General features: G+C 42.3%; 1 protein-coding gene and 3 long non-coding RNA genes across 4 annotated transcripts; 1 reads left to right on the top strand and 3 right to left on the bottom strand.

The window, feature by feature from the left end:
- Nucleotides 1-919: 919 nt before the first annotated feature.
- On the bottom strand, nt 920-1,461 carry LOC123043002 (uncharacterized). Its single transcript, XR_006418980.1, has 2 exons — nt 1,249-1,461; nt 920-1,140 (listed from the first exon to the last, which is right to left on the bottom strand). It is a non-coding gene; the product is annotated as an uncharacterized lncRNA (long non-coding RNA).
- Nucleotides 1,462-2,887: 1,426 nt separating this feature from the next.
- Nucleotides 2,888-3,817, bottom strand: LOC123043001 (uncharacterized). Its single transcript, XR_006418979.1, has 2 exons — nt 3,505-3,817; nt 2,888-3,367 (listed from the first exon to the last, which is right to left on the bottom strand). It is a non-coding gene; the product is annotated as an uncharacterized lncRNA (long non-coding RNA).
- Nucleotides 3,818-7,646: 3,829 nt separating this feature from the next.
- Nucleotides 7,647-8,947, bottom strand: LOC123043000 (uncharacterized). The gene is made up of 3 exons (XR_006418978.1): nt 8,740-8,947; nt 8,160-8,419; nt 7,647-7,879 (listed from the first exon to the last, which is right to left on the bottom strand). It is a non-coding gene; the product is annotated as an uncharacterized lncRNA (long non-coding RNA).
- A 3,319-nt stretch (nt 8,948-12,266) lies between these two features.
- LOC123039777 (putative disease resistance protein RGA3) lies at nt 12,267-16,419 on the top strand. The gene is made up of 6 exons (XM_044462790.1): nt 12,267-13,803; nt 14,102-14,163; nt 14,214-15,745; nt 15,950-16,055; nt 16,164-16,229; nt 16,345-16,419. Exons 1-6 carry the CDS (start codon nt 12,267-12,269, stop codon nt 16,417-16,419), a joined length of 3,378 nt encoding a protein of 1,125 aa, XP_044318725.1.
- The last annotated feature ends 2,565 nt before the right edge of the window (nt 16,420-18,984 follow it).

Here is an 18,984-nt window from a genome sequence, read left to right as displayed (position 1 = left end):
ATTTGTCTAATCATGTGATGGGGTCAGACTTAATTTTCTATTGGGGTCAGGCCTTATATGTCGTACATGACTTGTCTCAAAAAAAAAATGTTGTACATGACATGTACGTAGGTAGCGAATCTCATTGGGTTCATGGTTCAACTGTTGCATGTGCTCTTAGCTTATTCAGGTTGTGTACGTGTGCAGATTATTTGCTATGTACGTATAGTGACTACACATTGTTTCTTCAGGTTTAATCGATGGTTTACGGTTCACTCCAAGACAACGAGGGACTGATGACTAACTGATAGATTCATCAGTGCGTCAGCCTGCCTACTACTCGTAAGTAATACACTGATAATGCATTGCTACAATCCTGCCCCAAACTGTGACACAAGAGCAGATGCTGTTGATCTTGACCACCGCACCACTTCTCCCAAATGAACATATGGATCCGGGAGTTTTACATCCGGTGCGTCCACACATATACCACTCGCATTTCCAGATGATTGTGAAGCTTGTGGAAGAAGCACATCTGAGCGCTACTTTGATTCACATGGGTAATCCCTAATCCCTATTTCTACAAACAAGAAATTCTCTACCGAGCAATCCTTGGCAAGGGATTAGTTGATCATTCTCTTACCGAGCAATCCTTGGCAAGGGATTAGTTGATCATTCTCTCTTTGAAGAGATTGATAGGTACATTAGTTTTCTCAGAAGAGGAAGGTTAGAAGAGGCACACATGTCATGAAACTAGTAAGATATCCTAAAGCTTTACGCATTATTTCTCACACGAATTAACATATGTAGTATCATGAGCTTCTCTATTGTTGGTATATGTGGATGTACATGAACAGAGTCGCACAATTCAACATTACTAGCGGAAGAATTATTCCAATAAACAAGGTGGACATGGAGAGGACGCGGGAGAACAAAGATGTCATTTCTAGGATCCTCATTTTATTATGTAGCATATCTGATGATCCTCAGCACATTCATCTTACATAGTCTAATCATGGCATACATAGCAAACACAAATAACTGGTGGGCTGCCTGTGCAACCATACTCCCTCAAATGCTTCCCGTAGGAAGCAAGACATGCCAACTTACAAATTGGCTTCACGCATGCATCAAGTGTAATCTCGTGAGTGTTGCAGTTCTCTGCAACAAAAAAAATTAACCATGTGAGATACTAATAACCATTAGTGTTCTTAGGGAATATCAATTTAGCTTTCATATCTGGAATGAGAAGAGAGAAACACACATAACCTGCGTGAGTAGAACTTCCAAGTAACACAAGTATGATGAGGAAGCATAGGGTGGCACTTCTCATCTGCATCTTGTGAATGTGCAAAAGAATTTCTGCGTGCCACCCTGTTGGTTTATCCTCCTTTTATATTGCACATACAACTATATGCGGTGCCTAAAGATATTTCTCCAACAAAGATATCATATAGGGGACACTTTTCAGGTCTATAGACGCCCTCAACATGCTAATCAATTGTCCTATTAATAAAGTACTACTCCTTAAATGCGGCAATGCATATCTACAAACTAAAGGAAATGAATTAAATACTTTTTTATTTGCAAGGAAAAACAACATTATTTTTCCTTGTATCCATATGGATAAATAATCCTAAATATTGGTAATATTTGCTAAATATATGACGAATGATAACGCCCACACGTGTGGCACTTATCAACACGCCCGCACGGAGTTGATGCCGTTCGATTCATTTGCATGAATATCGAAATAGTTTCCATCTGGGTCGAGAGCCACATAAGCACAATGGACACCTGACCGTGAATTCGTGCACTAATCTATCCACGCAATCATGCCACCTCATCAATCATGCATGTCAATTTGTTTCACTAATTTTTGTGGAAATATAGACCATGATGTTACCAAAAATGCCTAGGAGCTCTCGGCGACTCCCCTCACTGTAATCCATCCCATCCACTAGCATTGGGATTCGCACTAGCTATATTAGCTCCGGACGCGGATTTGTAGCACATAGGTGCTCCACCCACCGAAATCTTATCCGGCCGTTACTCTCCTCAGATCAAGCCATTAAATGATGAAATCAGTTCAGCAGGATAGATACGTTGGATATACAACAAAGTAATACAAGAAAGCGGGCCCATGGATTTATTGACTGTGTACTGGAGCAGAGACTGCTATGGCTGCTTTCAATGTTTTTAGACGACCTGGTTCCAATCATCAATGCCATGGCTTCGAATATTGGAAGTAGTACTTCCGTGTGAAATTGTGAAGACAACGATGCAGGCATAAAGATTAAATTTTTGAAACAATAGAGTGGTTAGGACTGACAGTGCATCGCATCAGCAACACATTTGCAAATTGGAGCCTAAGAAATTCATCGGGTCTCGTACGCAGACCGTAGGGGCCAAGCTTGCAGAGAAAATCAGTGTGCGAAGCTTCCTGGATCGTTAATTAGCTAAGCCCTGATCCTAAAACTGATAATACATTCTGACAGCTACATATCAGCTAACTAGAGACATCATAGGTTCAGGGAACAAGTGAAATGTAGCAAGAGAAGCTTACATTAACGATCATGATCTCTGGGTACTTAATTAGCTAGTAATTAACTTGGAATGAACGCTGTGAATGGGTACTGACAACTACAGATGCTGGCAAGAAAAATTAATTCACTGCGTAATTTTGATTAGCTGAACTCCCTTTATCAGACCCATCGATGCACACGAAAAATCACTGCCCCCTCATACAAAATTCCTAAAAAATAACTTGACAGTGAATCTTGATGCACTGATTAACCATCATCACATACAGTACATTTTAGACAACATGATTCGTCAGCAAATACATTCCAAGACAGTAGATCCATCAGCAAATCTACAACACTGACAGTGATAATACTTCATGACATTGTTCTATGATGCATCAAGAAATAATTGTAATTACAGATCCATCAACAGAGTGGAATTTCACGGATTAAAATGCACTGAATAATCACCGAAATTTCAGATAAGACCAGGACAGTTCACCCCAAATTCTGAAGGTGAAAATTGCAAATCACAGTCATGGAAACCCCGCTAATTTCCTAGATTTGTCCTCGTCGAAAAAAAACAGATTTGAACACCACAAATCTGACCTCGTACAAAAAAAATCGAGGAAACTTTTCAGAGAGAAAAATGAGGAAAGAAAACGATTTGGAGAAGAGCTCGCCGGATCGGTGCTTGTCTGGTCGCCATCCTTCATCCCCTAAGTCTCAGCCCGAGCCAGATCTGCAGTGATAGGCCATCGGCCTCATGCTTCCGAGTACCTGGATTCATCGGGCCGTTTGTGGGGTGGCCTGGTGGTCGGATCCGTCGGTGGCTGGGGGCGATGTGGCAGCGGAGCTTCGTCCTGAGCACCGGTGACGGGTGGGTGGTGTTGGAGGCGGTGACGGATCGGGATTAAGTATGAACAAGCAGATTTATCAAGCCAAAAAACCTGGATCGAAAAATTGATTTGAATAAAGGGAGACAAGTAGATTTACTAACCCAGTGGTGCTCGCACTTGTAGAAGTGTTTCCCGGGGTTCTTTGGTGTCTAGGAAATCCACCACTCGACATCGCCGTTGTTGCACCACGGGCATCGGATGAGAGGGAGAGGAGCCTGCTCTTGGAGGAAGGGGGCGAGTGAATGCGAGGTCGAGGATGAGGCACACATCTCGCCGGTACAGAGAGGTCGCAGTGTTTAGATATGAGAGGAGAACAATGGGGAACGGATAGAGGATGAGGAAGAAGAACAGTGATCGGGCGGCATAGATATCAGCCAGCCCGTCTACTTCAATGCGCGTCGGGTGGACCGTGAGCTGAACAGAATAGCTCTTACAAGTGGGACCAGCTCGTACGAAAGCACATGCATATACGAGTTAGCTCGGAACGAGTATTCCGGGGATACGAAGCTTAATACAACGCATTTAATTCGATCGGTCCGAATCTATATGTGCTGCAACGGTACAGATGTGCATGGGTGGAGCACCTGGGTGCTCCAGTGCATTTTCCTATTAGCTCCGTCGTATTCACACATTTTAACGTCTAGTATTCATTTTCACAGTGTGGTATATCACCTGAACAGTTCAACGCGCTTTCTCCCCTCGTCCAGACAAATTGACAGCCTCCTGTCCTTCTCCCCCTTTCATCCGCTAACTCCCAACTACCCATCTGACAGGCCATTAATAGCTGAATTTAGTGCTGGAAACCTTTACAGGCTCACATTTAATTTTTAACTTTATCTTTGTTAGCTTCACGTTCGGAAACTAGCTGCCAACAAAATCAAATATCACATATGATATACTCCCTTCGTTCCATAATATAGTGTCTATAGATTTTCGCAAAAGTCAAATATTACAAACTTTGACCATATCTATAGAGAAAAGTAGGTACATCTAGAACACCCAATGCACATCATTGTATACATCGTGAGTTATATTTTCAGAATGTACATATTTGGTATTGTAGTATTGTAGATGTAGAGAGTTTTCTCTATACACTTGGTCAAAGTTAGCAAAGTTTGACTTTCATAAAAATCTATAGGCACTACATTGTAGAATGGAGGGAGTAACATTTAATTGGTATCACTGTTTATGCGTACGAAAGAAGACTTTTGACACTATGAAACCGGCTTCTCTGCACACGTTTCACTTTAAATGCACAGTATTTAAAGCTCTGCAGCCTTCGTCATTATGCGAAGACTCTAGGTCGTCGCTTTCAAATATTTATACTAACCAGCCCCCTAGCGCCGCCCTAATGTCAAGATTAAACGGAAGATATGTTTTGTTGGAATCATCGAGTAATATATATATATATATATATATATATATTTAAAAGTCAATCAATTCCATTAAATAAGCACACACGTATTTACAGACATAAACATTAAATAGTAATCTAAATTAATTCTATGTGACACATGGGATCAATTTCTATTGAAACACCAATTCAAAACAAAAGAGCATATTTTTATTCTGATATATAGATAGCCAACACAAGCGTCAAGTGCTTATAAACAATTTTTGCTTAAATGGCAGTGAGCACTGCCTGGCTAGCCGTTTTATGCCTTTTGCACGCCAAGCTGTCCACCTCTTCTCCATCGTCGTACGCCTGCCTTTGAACCTCTTCGGAGGTGGTGCAGATAACTCGTGGTGACTTCTATCAGGTGAGAACACATTGTTCATTGACTCTCAACTGTCACCTTCATTAGCATCACCCTCATTCATGCACGAACTTTCAGACCTTGTCCGTTTTGTCACGTGAAGGTTGTTAGAAGGGAGAGAGGGATTTGGTGGAATTGTTCATATATTGCTTGAGCCTCGTGGGCATATATATAGGAGTACAATCATCTACTTGGAGTACAAGACAAGCCAGAACAAATCCTAGTCTATCTTGTCTTTCCTAACAAACATTATACTCAACAAAAGGTGACGTAGTTCAAGTACGGGGACGTACGACGACGAGACGGGCGCGCGCGGCGGGGGTGGCGACGACGACGGGCGGCGGGCCGGGGCGCGCGGCGACGACGACGACGGGCGGCGGGGGCGGCGAGGGCGCCGGGGACGGGGCCGACGTGCGGCGGGGGCGACGGCACGGCGGCGCGGCGGCGTTGGAGATCGAGAGACTAGTAGCCCTTCATACTCCATACTAGAGGTTGGGGCGCGCCATTGGCGCGCCGCCTGAGGCCCTGCTTGGAATCGGTGTATTTTTATACACCTGTATTTGTTTTACAGGTGTATTTTACCGGCCGTGTGCTAATTTCAGCTGAGAATCAAAACGACGGATCGTGGTCTGTATATTTTACAGGTGTAAAAGCGCTAGAAACGACATTCCAATCGAGGCCTGAGTGGTGGCTGGGCGGTGCCAGGTTGGTACACTGCCCTTTTCTCGTTGTTGTTTACCATTTGTATAGCAAATCTGCATGTAAGCAATGCCAGCCTGCTGAACATATTTTTATTATTTTGAACCGCTGTTCAACGATTATATTATGAAAAAGCTTAATCGCATCAGAGCGTACAGCTACAACAAGCAAACATCTTTCAAAATGCCCTCTCGTCAGACTACTTGACTACTCGTACACTTTCAGTCAGTGTACTTGACAACGTGTAGATTTTCAGGCACGCGATGCTGACTTCAGCGGATTTTTCATGTCAAATAAAGCAGCAGACAGTAACACTTACACACTATTGTGAGAATAAGAACCACATCCTGCTAGAGTTACAATACCTACCTCTAGGTATTCTTTGTTCATTTCCTCCCAAATTATCTTTTTCTACTGTGTCTCTTCCTCATTGTGACGATACCCATGAACCTACAAAATTAATGAAGAATTAGAGATAATGAATAACCTATCTGGTCCTTTTTCCAGGCTCAAACATGTTCAAAGATGGATGAATAAAGGTACCTCCACATCATCAATATCAGAAAAAACTTTCTAGATCAGCATCAACTTTCCCACTTTCACCTAAGGATGACAAATAGCATTAAGAAGTTGATCAGGAGCAATCAACTTGACAATATGAACCCAAATGCGGACACGTAGACTGAACTGAAATTACTATTGCATGTTATGGGTAACTAACAAACCTTGCGTGCCAGGATTGAGGATCCTTTGAAGCCACATAATTGTTTGCAATTTCACTATAACTAACTGTTGGAGATTTAACTCCCACTAAATCCTGCGTCAAAAAAGGCAAACTGAATTTCCAAAAAGATAAATACATATAGAGTATACAGAATTGATAGTAACAGAAGGAGCTAACACAACTGTACTGAAGAGGTAACATTGATGCAATAAATCAATAGTTTTGAGCAGAAATAGCGCGTACTTACTGACAACCGTCTGGTCCTTCACATCGCTGGCCGGTAGGCGTGACGGCGGAGGCTTCTCGGATGCTAACAACCAGGAGAATCAGGACGAGGCATATGGCTATGTGGCTGCTTTGGGCACTGGAAGAAGAGGCCATTTTTTCGTGAGTGTTGATGAGGAGAATGACTGCAATTAAACATTTGAAATGTATGATGCATGAATACCCAAATCGACACGAACTAAATACAATAAGAAATATAAAGTTACCGGAAAGCAATAATTTGTTGAAAATCAAAATGATAATTCAAAGCAGAAGAAAGTAGTATTAAAATTTTGAGGCCCCATCTTCATACTTAGCTACATAGGAAAACAATTAGTACCTTACAGCTTATTAAAATACTCTCTGCTTCATGAAATAATAAAAAAAAATGCACTCTTATTTAAGCTGGTCTATTTTTTGGAACTATTTCCCTGCTTGGTTACCAAACCAATGATAACCATGCTTTTAAAAATTTGCCAACATATTTTTCTGCTATTCAGTCATAAGACAGTGTGATATCCAATATGTTATTTGTTTTATTGTGGCTTGCTATATTATTTTCAGTCCAACGGCTACTGTACTCAACTTTTCTATTTGTCAAAATGGTGTTGGCGAAACTTTTCACGAAGCACCAACACCATTTTAGGCTGAACATCATGTTCCTAAACAAATAAGTCTGACTCAGTTCCATGTTTTTCTAATGGCTCTTTCCCCTTTCTTATTATAACTAACTACTTGTTCTTATCAGACTGTACTGCCGAATCCAAACAAGTCAGGTACCTGATCTGCAGAGCGCTCGGAGATCTTGACCAGATCAGATCCCTCCATGACTGTTAGTATAAGAGATGTATCACCATGACGGAAAAGCTTGTCCAGAAAAAGACAATTAAAGGGAGCTAATATTACAATCTTGTTTCTATATGTGCAGCCTATAACAGAGCAACCACAAGACCCTGCAACTAATCTGTATCGAGTTTGTCTGCATCAAAAGCTTCAGCAGTTTCACTCCAAAAAGACGCTGTAGCTATTTCCCTGGAATAAATAAAAAGCATAGTTAGAACTGAAGCTACCGGTATACAAAATATTCAGAATGCCACCATGCACAAATAAATCTGGAAACTATGTTCATCACAAAGTAAAGCAAGCGGGACATTGTACTGGTAAGTCTGAAGGTTCTCTTCGAGTTGGTTGTTGCTACTAATCACATCAATAAATATAGGGAAGGAGATTCATTCATGTAAAAATGGTAGACAATATTGCCAACGAATCACAGTAAAAAGAGAATCTATACAACATGTGTTTAGCTAATTACCTGCAAGGTAAGTCTAGCCATTGAAGTTACTCGGTATACTATAGAACGGCCTAATCTTGTAAGTATAGCGCAGCTTACTTCCACTCACGGGATGAATCTCTGTATTTTTTGTCTATTTCATCTGCCAAGCCACGAAACGATGGTCCACAACATGAAAGGAATATTTCGCTGCCTTGATCTCAATAAATTCCAGGTAAATAATTATGTCCCATAAACTTATCAAAATGTGCTCTGGGTATGGAACCTTGCCTGGAGCAACCCTGCATCCAAATTTCAAGAAAGAGTTATCACAAACCCCAACTTCCAAAGAACATTGTAGGATAATCACACAAATAGAATAGAGCAAACAAAACGGCATAAACAGAAATTAAAAACACCAAGGCAAAAGCAAGGACCAATCTTTTATATTTTTCTAAGATGTCCATTGCTTCGTCTTAGTGTGTACAACGGTGGAGCGCCATGGCGAACAACTAATTTCATTCACTGTATGGTAAAGGTAAAACAAGATTGTTTCGAAGCTAATCAAAGAGTGTAGACTGGGTTGCTAGCAATATGTGCACACGTTTGGAAGGAAGAAAACCTTGGTTTAATAGATGTCCAGAGCTCTTTACTGAACATAGAAAAATGGGACAGCAGCTGCTAATGAGGTACCGAAACCATGTGTAACCTGCATCCAAAAACCTCAATGTAAACACCCCAAGGATTGGGTGATTTCACCATGGAACCAACACACAGGGCACTAAATCTGGAGATGGTTCAAATGTATGAAATCACCTTCGATCAGGAACGCAAACCAAGAATCGAAGAATAAATAATACTGGCCGTGCAGATTTCATCATAACATTCACTTATATAGCACTAATTGATGCCAAAATAAAACTTGTCTTACTTCATGCAATAAGTACCATAAAACTTCCCTTTTATTCTATCCAACAAAAGGGGGAAAGGTCCCTGCTCACCCCCATCTAAAATAACACAACACTGGAGCCTACAAACCAGGAACCACATGAACAGAAAAAGAAAAGGCAAACCAACCATTTACTGCCAAGCTCAATTTAACCATATACTAACATGCACCTTCCCTTTCATCCACCATGAAAAGGTGGCACAACTCATTCTTCACACAATGTAGGCTGACAAAACTAAATGGAATAGCCATAACATCAGCAAGACACAGAAATCATGGATCGACCAACAAAAAAAAGTACCTCACACTGAATTGACGTAGACCAATCTGCAAAACCAATAGGCCTGGTGTGGATAGTTCAGGTAGGTCAATGGGGATAATTCAGACATCATATAATGATTAATCTCACTACAAAGCCAGTGATGCTAATGTTTGCATTATAAGCCTTACGATACATGTAGCATTTTAGATGTGGGAATATAGATGCACGAAATAGTGGACGTGAGACTATTAAAGAACAATGAAAAGGACCATGCCAATGATTGACGCTAGTAGAAAAAAATCACTGGCCGTTGCATTCATGTAGGGGGACTTAATTGTGAGAAGAAATCTGCACTTGAAGTGAACGGAATATCATGCATATAATTGGGTTCTCTAGATTAAAATAGCATGTGTGCTAAAACAGCATTATCTCATATCTCACAAAAATCACAAACTTCCTGTTTTTGGAAGCCAAATATGACAAATTTAGTTCCATATCTATTGTAACTTAGAACATCACAGATTATGAGGAATTACAAATCAAGACGGTTAGCTAGGGTGTACTCTTACCTGAATTGGCCGGTCTGCGACAACAAAAAACACAGAGAAGTGATTCCTGGCAATGTGTCGCCGGTGCAAACATTAGAGCAACTCAAACAATGGATATGGCTACAAAAATTATGATCCCACTACTTGTCGAGGGCACCAACTTGCAACAATGAGAAAGTCATGGTCCGCTTGAAGTATGTAGCTTCATATTGGTTGTTCCCCAAGCTAATTCACCCTTCAAACTGCCTGAGTCAAATCAATAAAATCTTAGGTCCATTGTGAGTATGCAATACAATCAGAAATAATTGAATATATTCTCTTATTCGCGCCCACGGTTGCCATTTTTCCTCCTTCACGCAAGTCAAATGCTTCAGAGGCTCCATGCGCGGGCAATCGGGGCATCTTGTCAACGGCACTGGACTGTACAATATGACACTCTAGTACATTTTGTTCACTAACGGTGTTGGCGTCGGGTGGTGGCGTGTGAATCGGCGCCGCCCGCGGACCGACGCCGCCGACGGGACGTCTCACTGCGTCAGCATTAATGGATTCCCACGCCGTACCGCGCCGGATTAATGTATTAGCCTAATTAGGGTTTAGTACCTGCGGGCCCGCCCTCCTCCTCACGCGGCGTACACCGCCCACGTACGGGCGTACAGCAGGCCGTACGGCCACGTACGGTCATGCGCCTCGCTACGCCGCGGTACGCCGCCCCAAACTTAATTTCCCATCCTACCCCTACTCACTTATCCTCACGAAGGGGTATCTTCTAATCTCAACCGTTGACGTGTCCAGTGGGGGTTGTACCGAAGAAGTGTTCCAAGTTTCAGGAGTGAGGAAATAATAGCTAGCTAGTTTAATAAATGTTGCAATTTTGCAAGGCTCAAACTCCGATGATTATTTCAGCCTGCTGCTGCACAACGTAAGTTGAATGTCCAGGTCACAAGAGTCTGTCAGTGTTGATGAATGATGATCAAGATTAGTTGTTTGTTTGGACAATAAAAGCAGGCAGTCAGTTTTGAGGTGCAGTGTGGTATCTGGAAGTGATGGACGCAACTCAAATGATAACGAGACGCTTTCAAGATTGAAGAGATTATTTCAGAAGGAAATGTGAACTGCTTCCGAGAGTGAGAACCTCTACTAGCAGTCCTCCCTACTCTACATTTTTCAAGCATTTGGGTTTCAATTTTTATTCATTGTGTATAGAATAGTTTCCCCTCCAAAGACAAAGGAATAGGGCCATTCTTTTACTGGCCTTTTCAGAACGGAGACTTGGCGAAACTCCATTCGCTAGCTTGTTTTGTTCGCCGGGCGGCCAGATGGCAACCTCCCCTCACTTGTGTCCACTCAATGGAAGTAACGAAACAGATAAACCAGCAGGATCCAGCTTCCATTTGACTGAATCAACAAAATTAGTACAGTATCACAGGGAGTATGAGAAATAGCTGGTATGCATTGCAGGGTTAACACTTTTATTTTGTCTGTCTTGCCATTCGATTATTGTCGTTCCACTTTTCAAAATGTTGGTGATCGAGATGTTAGTATTCGGCTTGCTCCGCATTTGATTCATTCGCTTTCGCGACCGTGTCAGACTTGGAAAATATGGTGTGCAGCAGAATTACGGACACATTCAACACATGCTGTCATCCAAGGAGAAGCGAACAAAGCGACCATGCCTTGGTACCTCCGCCCACAAGCTGTATGTATGTATGTATGTATGTATGTGAGGATTGAAACTTCCCAAGAGGTGGTTGTTAGGCTCCCTTCTCCCAGACGTCAGACCCATCCAGGATTTCTCTCCTCCTCCAGCTGGGGCCGCCCATTCGATAGCGAGTCGCTCATCGTCGGCAAACAGCGCCGATCCAGGTGAGCTTCAACCTTTGATTTGCCCTGCTCCTTTGTTTCTTCTTCTGCGCTCCACTGCACATACCCCATTTTTGTTTTCATGTCTGTTGTTAAAAATAGAATCCACCATTTCTCGAAGAAGACTAAACCTATTTTAGCTTTAAAACAAACCATTTATCGAAGAAGATAAATCAAGGAAAATTTCAGCAAGCTCAAAAACAGAGAGCTAGAGCAAGCATAACGCTGTGTTATGAGGGACATCTCTTCGTGTTTCAGTTTTAATGTGCACGGTCCTCCCCAGGCTTTTTCCGTCTGTTCCGCATGTGAGTACATCTCATTTGAATTGGAATATGGTGGTGTATATTTCGCGTACATGATTTCTAGGGCACCTCCTTTGTTAACAGTTGCAGAGACATGCTGAAACTTTACTCTCACTTCCTGAAGTTTCATTAACTCATCCGTCAAAACTAACTTCATAGGAATTTTTCATGGAACTGCATCTGGAGAGAATAATTACTGCTTGATTGCAGGACTGACCAGCCACCATGAGCTTATCTGCCACTGGGATCGTTACTGCCATCAATGAATGTGTCACTTTGTTTCAGTGGGCGAAATCTGCCATTTCATCTCTGCACTCCCGGTGGAGTGGCCCCCAAGAGCAAAGTCTTGAGGATCATGTCTTGCAGCTGGAGAGTGGCCTTCAAAGTCTGAGGGATACTCTACCTGCAATGTACGACCTCATTGATAAAGCAGAGTGGAGAAGCCACGAACATGGTGTGGCCAAACTCCTTCCTAATCTCAATGATGCAATGACTGAGGCTGAGGACCTTCTTGATGAGTTCACATGGTACGAGAAGAAGGTGCAAGTGGAAGGCAATGCAAGCCAATCTCCTTTCACGGAGTTCTTCGATACCGTCATCCAAGGCAACTTCAACAAACTGAGTGATGTCCAATCAAGATTGAATCTTCTATCAAGTCATCTGGAGAATATGGGGATTTGTGGAGTTACACAACGCTTTGACAAATTAGTCAGGCCGGAGACCACCTCTTTGCCAAATGAAACCAAAATTTTTGGTCGTGATAAGGAGCTGGAGCAGCTATTAGGATATGTTCCTGCACCTACAAATCCAAAACGCAAGAGAGCAACTAGTTCAATCAATGGATCAACAAGCAACCAAGTTAGTAATGATTCAAGAATGTTGATTCTTCCTGTTCTACCAATAGTTGGACTTGGGGGTGTTGGAAAGACCACTTTAGTCCAATTGTTCTGCAGCCATCAACGAGTGTTGGCTTTTTATGAGCTGATAATTTGGATATATGTCTCTGATGACTTTGATGTGAAGAGGTTGACTAAAGAGGCTATACAATCTTGTACTGGAAACGAGGCGACAAGTGATAATCTGGATTTTCTTCAGCATGCTCTTTCTAAGCATCTGAAAAATAAAAAATTCTTGATAGTCCTTGATGACATCTGGGATGATGCCTTGAAGGGAAATGGGCAGTCTTGGAAGAGCTTTTGTGCACCTTTTAGAAATGTCCAAGAGGGAAGTATGATGTTGGTCACTACCAGATGTCAAAAGGTAACCAAGGGGGTGCGCACATTGGAGCCCATTCTGTTAGAAGGTCTAAATGAATATATCTTTTGGATTTTCTTTAAATCGTGCGCATTTGGATCTGGGAGTTCTAACAATTATCCTGAGTTAGAGTGCATTGGTAGAAGAATACTTCCTAAACTAAAGGGTTCTCCTTTGGCTGCTAAAACACTGGGACGCATGTTAAGCATGGACCTTAAAGCATTGCATTGGAATTTTATACTTGAGAGTGAATTGTGGGAGTTGAGACAAGAGGATACGGACATTTTGCCTGCCCTTCGGTTGAGCTACATGTATTTACCATTCTATTTGAAGCAATGCTTTGCATTCTGTGCCGTGTACCCAAAAGATTATATTTTTCAGAAGGATTGCTTAGCTAAATTTTGGGTGGCAGAAGGCTTTGTGGAATCTAATGGTGGTATTCCAGTTGAACATATTGCATGTCAGTATTTTGAAGACCTTGTAGCACGGTCTTTCTTTCAAGAAATTAGTGGTGATGGATACGTAATACATGACTTGATGCATGACATGGCACAAAAGGTTTCAGAGCATGACTGCTTTATCTTAAGAAATTATAGTGATTTTGATAAAGTTCCCCAGAATGTTCGTCATATGTACATATACCATAGCACTGACTTTCACGATTCCAGCCTGTTGAGACTATGCAAGTACACAAAACTGCGTACTCTAATTTGTGCCAAGGATTTAGGGGAAAAAACATGTTCTATAATGGACCACTGGTGTACTAAACTTATGCATATGCGCGTCATTTCTTTTGTCTCTACAAGTGAGTTACCAGATAGTATTGGAAACTGGAAGCATCTTCGGCACCTTGAAATCTCAAGGGATTGTCCTTTGAAGAGGATTCCTTCAACTTTTTGTTGGCTATACAATCTACAGGTTTTTGATGCCAAGAAATGCATGCTAGAAAGCTTACCCGATGAATTTTGGAAATTGGTCTCTTTAAGGAATTTTGAATTACATGGGTTATCATATCATGCTGGGGATGTCACGACTCTTGATTCAGCCAATCAGCAGGGAAAAGTAATTAGGTTAATGAAGAACCTAAACCAATTTCGTGGAGACTTGGAGATAACTAATGTTCACATGCTCAGTAAGGAGAATGCAGCGGAAGCTGTACTGAAGAACAAGAAATATCTTGATGAGTTGATACTGAATATGCATACGGGGAGGGGGGAGGGTAGGGGTTTCAGCTCCCCAGAGTCTCGGATCATCCAGAACAATGAGTTAGAAGTGGCTCAACTACTGCAACCTCCTATCAGTCTCAAGTCTCTATCCTTCCTGAATTATGAGTGTGTCTCGCTACCAACCTGGTTTTTTCAGCCCCAGAACTTACCAAGCTTAAAATCACTTACTTTTGGAGACTGTGTTGGACTCGAGAGCATATCATTTCCCATGTTCTCGCAGGGCACAATAGATGAGATATCTGCAGTTCGTAGTTTTGTGTCCCTGACAGACATAACCATTGATGGGTGCGAGAATATATCAAGTCTTGAGCATTTTCTGCATCCAGATTATGTACCAGCCATCAAGAAAATAAGAGTTGAAGATTGCGAGATGTTAGCATCAGTACCAACTGACAATTTTGGAGGTTTTCATTTCCTTGAAGAACTGCATGTGGCCCGGTGTCCAAATAGCTGCTCCCAAAGATTGGTATCGCCGTCCCTTAAGAAGCTCTATCTCCATGGTTCTGGTCTCTTTCGCAATATTGACTGCTGCTCCCTCACCTTCTTTTATTTAGTATGTGACTTTGTCACGTCCATCCAACTAGAAATGTGGAGTCTTCCAGCCCTACGGGAGTTGCACATTAGGTGTGGATCTCTTGCATCTATTGTGGGCTCCACTGACCTTTCCACATATCCGGGAACTGGCAGCATAAGAGCGTTCTCGTGCCTTGGTGTCCTAAAAATTTCGCACTGTAATAAATTGTCAACCCTTGACGACCTCCTGACACAAGAATATCTACCTGCTATTGAGAAAATTGACGTTGAATGTTGTCCTGAGTTACTGTCCCTGCCAGGTGAAAGGTTTGGGAGTTTTTCTCATCTGAATCATCTGGTGGTTTATGAGTGCCTAAATCTCAACTGGCAAAGAGGATTGGTGTTGCCATCATCTCTCCAAAGGCTCAACTTAACGCGATGTGGGGATATCTCTCTGTACGTTCCGAGCTGCCTACTAAACCTCACATCCCTCACCTCGCTGAGCATTGCTGGGTGCAAAGGTATAACATCCATCGCAGGCGACATTTGGCGCTGTAATCTTGCTTCACTTGAGGAATTGGCGATTCAGGATTGTCCAGACCTAGTTTCAATTGGTGGAGCAAAGGCAGTTGCAGAAATAAAGCAGGTGACGATACACATGTGCCCGAAATGTAAGGAAGCGAATCAGATCAATATAAGATCCCGACAAAGGTATTTGTGCTAACATTTGTTTTCCATTTGTCTTTTTATCGCTTTTGTTCGAAGTTCCCTATATACGGGATATAACTCATGCATGCAGAAACAATCCAATTTAAATCGTCATCACTAAAGTATTTTGGACTTAGTTGTTGATGGCACCTACATGTACTTTATGTCTTGTTTCTGCTTGTTAGTTCCAATGTTTAATCCATACAGGCAACATTTAGAACAAACTTGCCAACTTGTGGATGTGTTGTCAGGGCTGGACCCAGAACTGGAATCACACGGTGTCGTACACCACGTCGAGGCTATGATGACTGGGGTACACCACATCGAGGCTACTAGGTACGCACCTGTCTGTTGCGTCAAACTCTCCTCTCTTTTTTTACCAAATTGCTTTGCTGACAATATTTCCGTCTTCAATTTCAAGGAGAAAGTAGATGACAGGCCAGCTGAGAAACTACCCATAGCTGTGTCACTTGGAAGCTGGAAGACAGTAATAATGCCTTGGTCATGCCGTTCCTATCTACCTAGCTATTTACTCCCTCTGTAAAGTAATATAGGACGTTTTAGATCACTACTTTAGTGATCTGGGATGTATATGTTTACAGAGGTACATTATTTCAGGATGCCACCCACAGGTTAAACTGAATGCTCTGTTCAGGTCTGATTCTGATGGCTTGTAGCTAGAAAGCTGCACTTTCAGATATGGGGTGTACATTAAAGAGTAAACTAGGATTAGCATGAACAATGAACATTGTTTGGAACAAGATTCATTCAGTCAGTAGCTGTAGTTGTATCTGAATGTGTGTGTGTTTTGGTGCGGAATTTGTTTTTACCATGGATGGATGAGCAGGCACTACATCTGCAACTCCATTTAGATTAGCCTGAAAAATATTACCCGCAAAAAAAAGATTTTCTGCGACTTATTACCCAGTCCAGTCCAATGCCCTTCTTCTCTCTTTCCATTCTTTCTTTACATATATTTCTTTGTCCTTCCACCGCGTTACTTACTTGATAATTGGTTGGCACGCTGCACTTGATTAATTGCACACACATATTGTAAGACTACCGGCAACTTGTTAAATGCGAGACAGAAGAGGGAGAGTTTGCAAAGAAGATAATCATCGGCAGAAGGACAAATGCTGGCAGCGACGAGCACTCCACGCCTCCAGCCCTGAGCCACCGCTAAACACACCATGGACGTGCACCTGCTGCCACTCGCTTCGACTTTTAACTGGCCATGTTTGACGAAAGTCTTGTTTGAAGAAGCATTTCCTTTCTGTACCGGAACTTGTGTTTACCAGAACTTTAACTGACTGCTTCTATTCTCACAGAGAGAAGAAGACAGAGTTCAGATGGCTATTCTACAGCATGCCAACTACTAATACAGGAAATATTTCCTCAAACAAAGAACACGAATGTAGACTAACAAAACAGAGTGTTGGAACACAAAAGCAGAGCAGGTGGAAATGATTTGCAGCAGCAGACACTAGCCACTAGCTATCAAGTTACTACTTGCAAGTTGCAACATCCCATCCTACGTAGCAGAGTAGAGTTAGTCACACCCCAGTCCCATTGACAAACTAACAGAATTGAACTGTCCAATGCAGCAGCTGCTTCAAGTTCAGAGTTACTGGGTCCTCTGATCGTCCAAGCAGATCACTTCGGGTGCCCCTTAGGAAGAAGTCTCGAATCACCATCAGCTTATCAGCCTGAACGTGTATCCGCTTCTTTATCTTCTCCCCTCGGTAAGGTGGCCTCGACACCAATGTCCGCAACAGTTTGTTCTTAGCAACATAGATCATTTCAGCGGAATTTGCCGCTGCTCATGAACTCGCTATTTCACTAGAAGCGACTAGTCACCTCCTTTCCTCCGCCGAAAGTTGCTTAGCCAGAAGCAACCAAGGAGGGGAGCCGGGAAATTTACCATGTTATAAAAAAAAGGTTTGTGACAGTCAGCCACTAGATTTCTTTCCTTGCTTTCCTTGAGGCTCTATTAATTTGTACTGATGGCAGCAGAGTTGCTCGCTCAAGTTTTAGGACATGAACATAGATTTGGCATGATCCCTCAACTGGGCTGGACTAGCTAGATGGTATTTTGCATTCCTGAATTTATTGAAGTCTAGTTATCACCGTGGAGTTCCGTCTGGCTTCTCCCGCTCTGCTCGGGTGCGTTGACACATCTGTTTTTGAGGACACGTTGACACTTCTTTTTTCTTGTACAACATGCTGACAATTTTTTTTTTGAGAACATGTTGCACTTCTCCTTTTATTTATTTGAGAACACGTTGTACTGAACAGAGCAAACGAGAGAGGAGGAAAGAATGTTGCTGGTTTGATTGCTCATTAGTGCAGATAAAAATAAACAATATAGCTAGAGGTAACCTGTCATATGGTTGTAACAGACGCTCTGATTGCAATCAAACTGGAGCATAGCAGGGGGAGCAGTGCATCAGGTAATACAGACAGCACTGGGTAGATCACAACCCCAGGTCACATATTCAACATGGGGAAGGCATCAAACAGTTTAATCACACCAAATTCTCCCCTCCCCAAGCATGCATCTATATGGTAGGTCACATATTCTCAGAGTCTCAGAGCTCTAAAATCACAGAGGTCCAAGAAGAAAAACAGGGCTTCAATTGCTGACCTTTTCGTAGAAATACATTTATTACATCAACCGGGTGAACCATCGGTTCGAATGACTCTTAATCACACCAAATCCACACTTACAAACAAACATTCTGAGTAATCTGGCACCGATACCGCAGATACAAATAGCCTACCAGGCACCCGTACTACAGACACAAATCATTCTGGATATGAAAGGTAATTAATCCGGAAATTCCAACAACACAACACACAAACAGACTGCCAGACATCAAACTGGACTGCTGCTTTTTTCTCAGACTGTTCAGCTGGTAGACGCGCGACCAGCAGCAGCAGCTTGATGAGGCCGTGGATCTTCACTCCTGGATGCCTGGCGGATCACATATTGACATAGTTATAATATCTCCAAAATTGGCACAATGAAAAATGGAACATCACAATGAACGAATAACACAAAAGGCTTCTACGAGTAAGAAAATAAGCAACTAATAAGACTGAAATGCAGACCTGGGAAGGCGATGGAGGGGCGCCGGCATTTCCTTCTCCACTTGAAAGCTCGGTTCTCTGCAGCCTTTCCGGCAAGGTCTCCATCCCCATGTATGACAGCAGGAGCCAGATACATGTGAGAAGCTCCAGGC

The sequence above is a fragment of the Triticum aestivum genome, chromosome 2B (assembly GCF_018294505.1).
Source record: "Triticum aestivum cultivar Chinese Spring chromosome 2B, IWGSC CS RefSeq v2.1, whole genome shotgun sequence".
In the NCBI taxonomy this organism is placed as follows: Eukaryota; Viridiplantae; Streptophyta; class Magnoliopsida; order Poales; family Poaceae; genus Triticum; species Triticum aestivum.
Note: the sequence above shows the minus strand (reverse complement) of the source record. Positions and strands in the feature narration are given on the sequence as shown.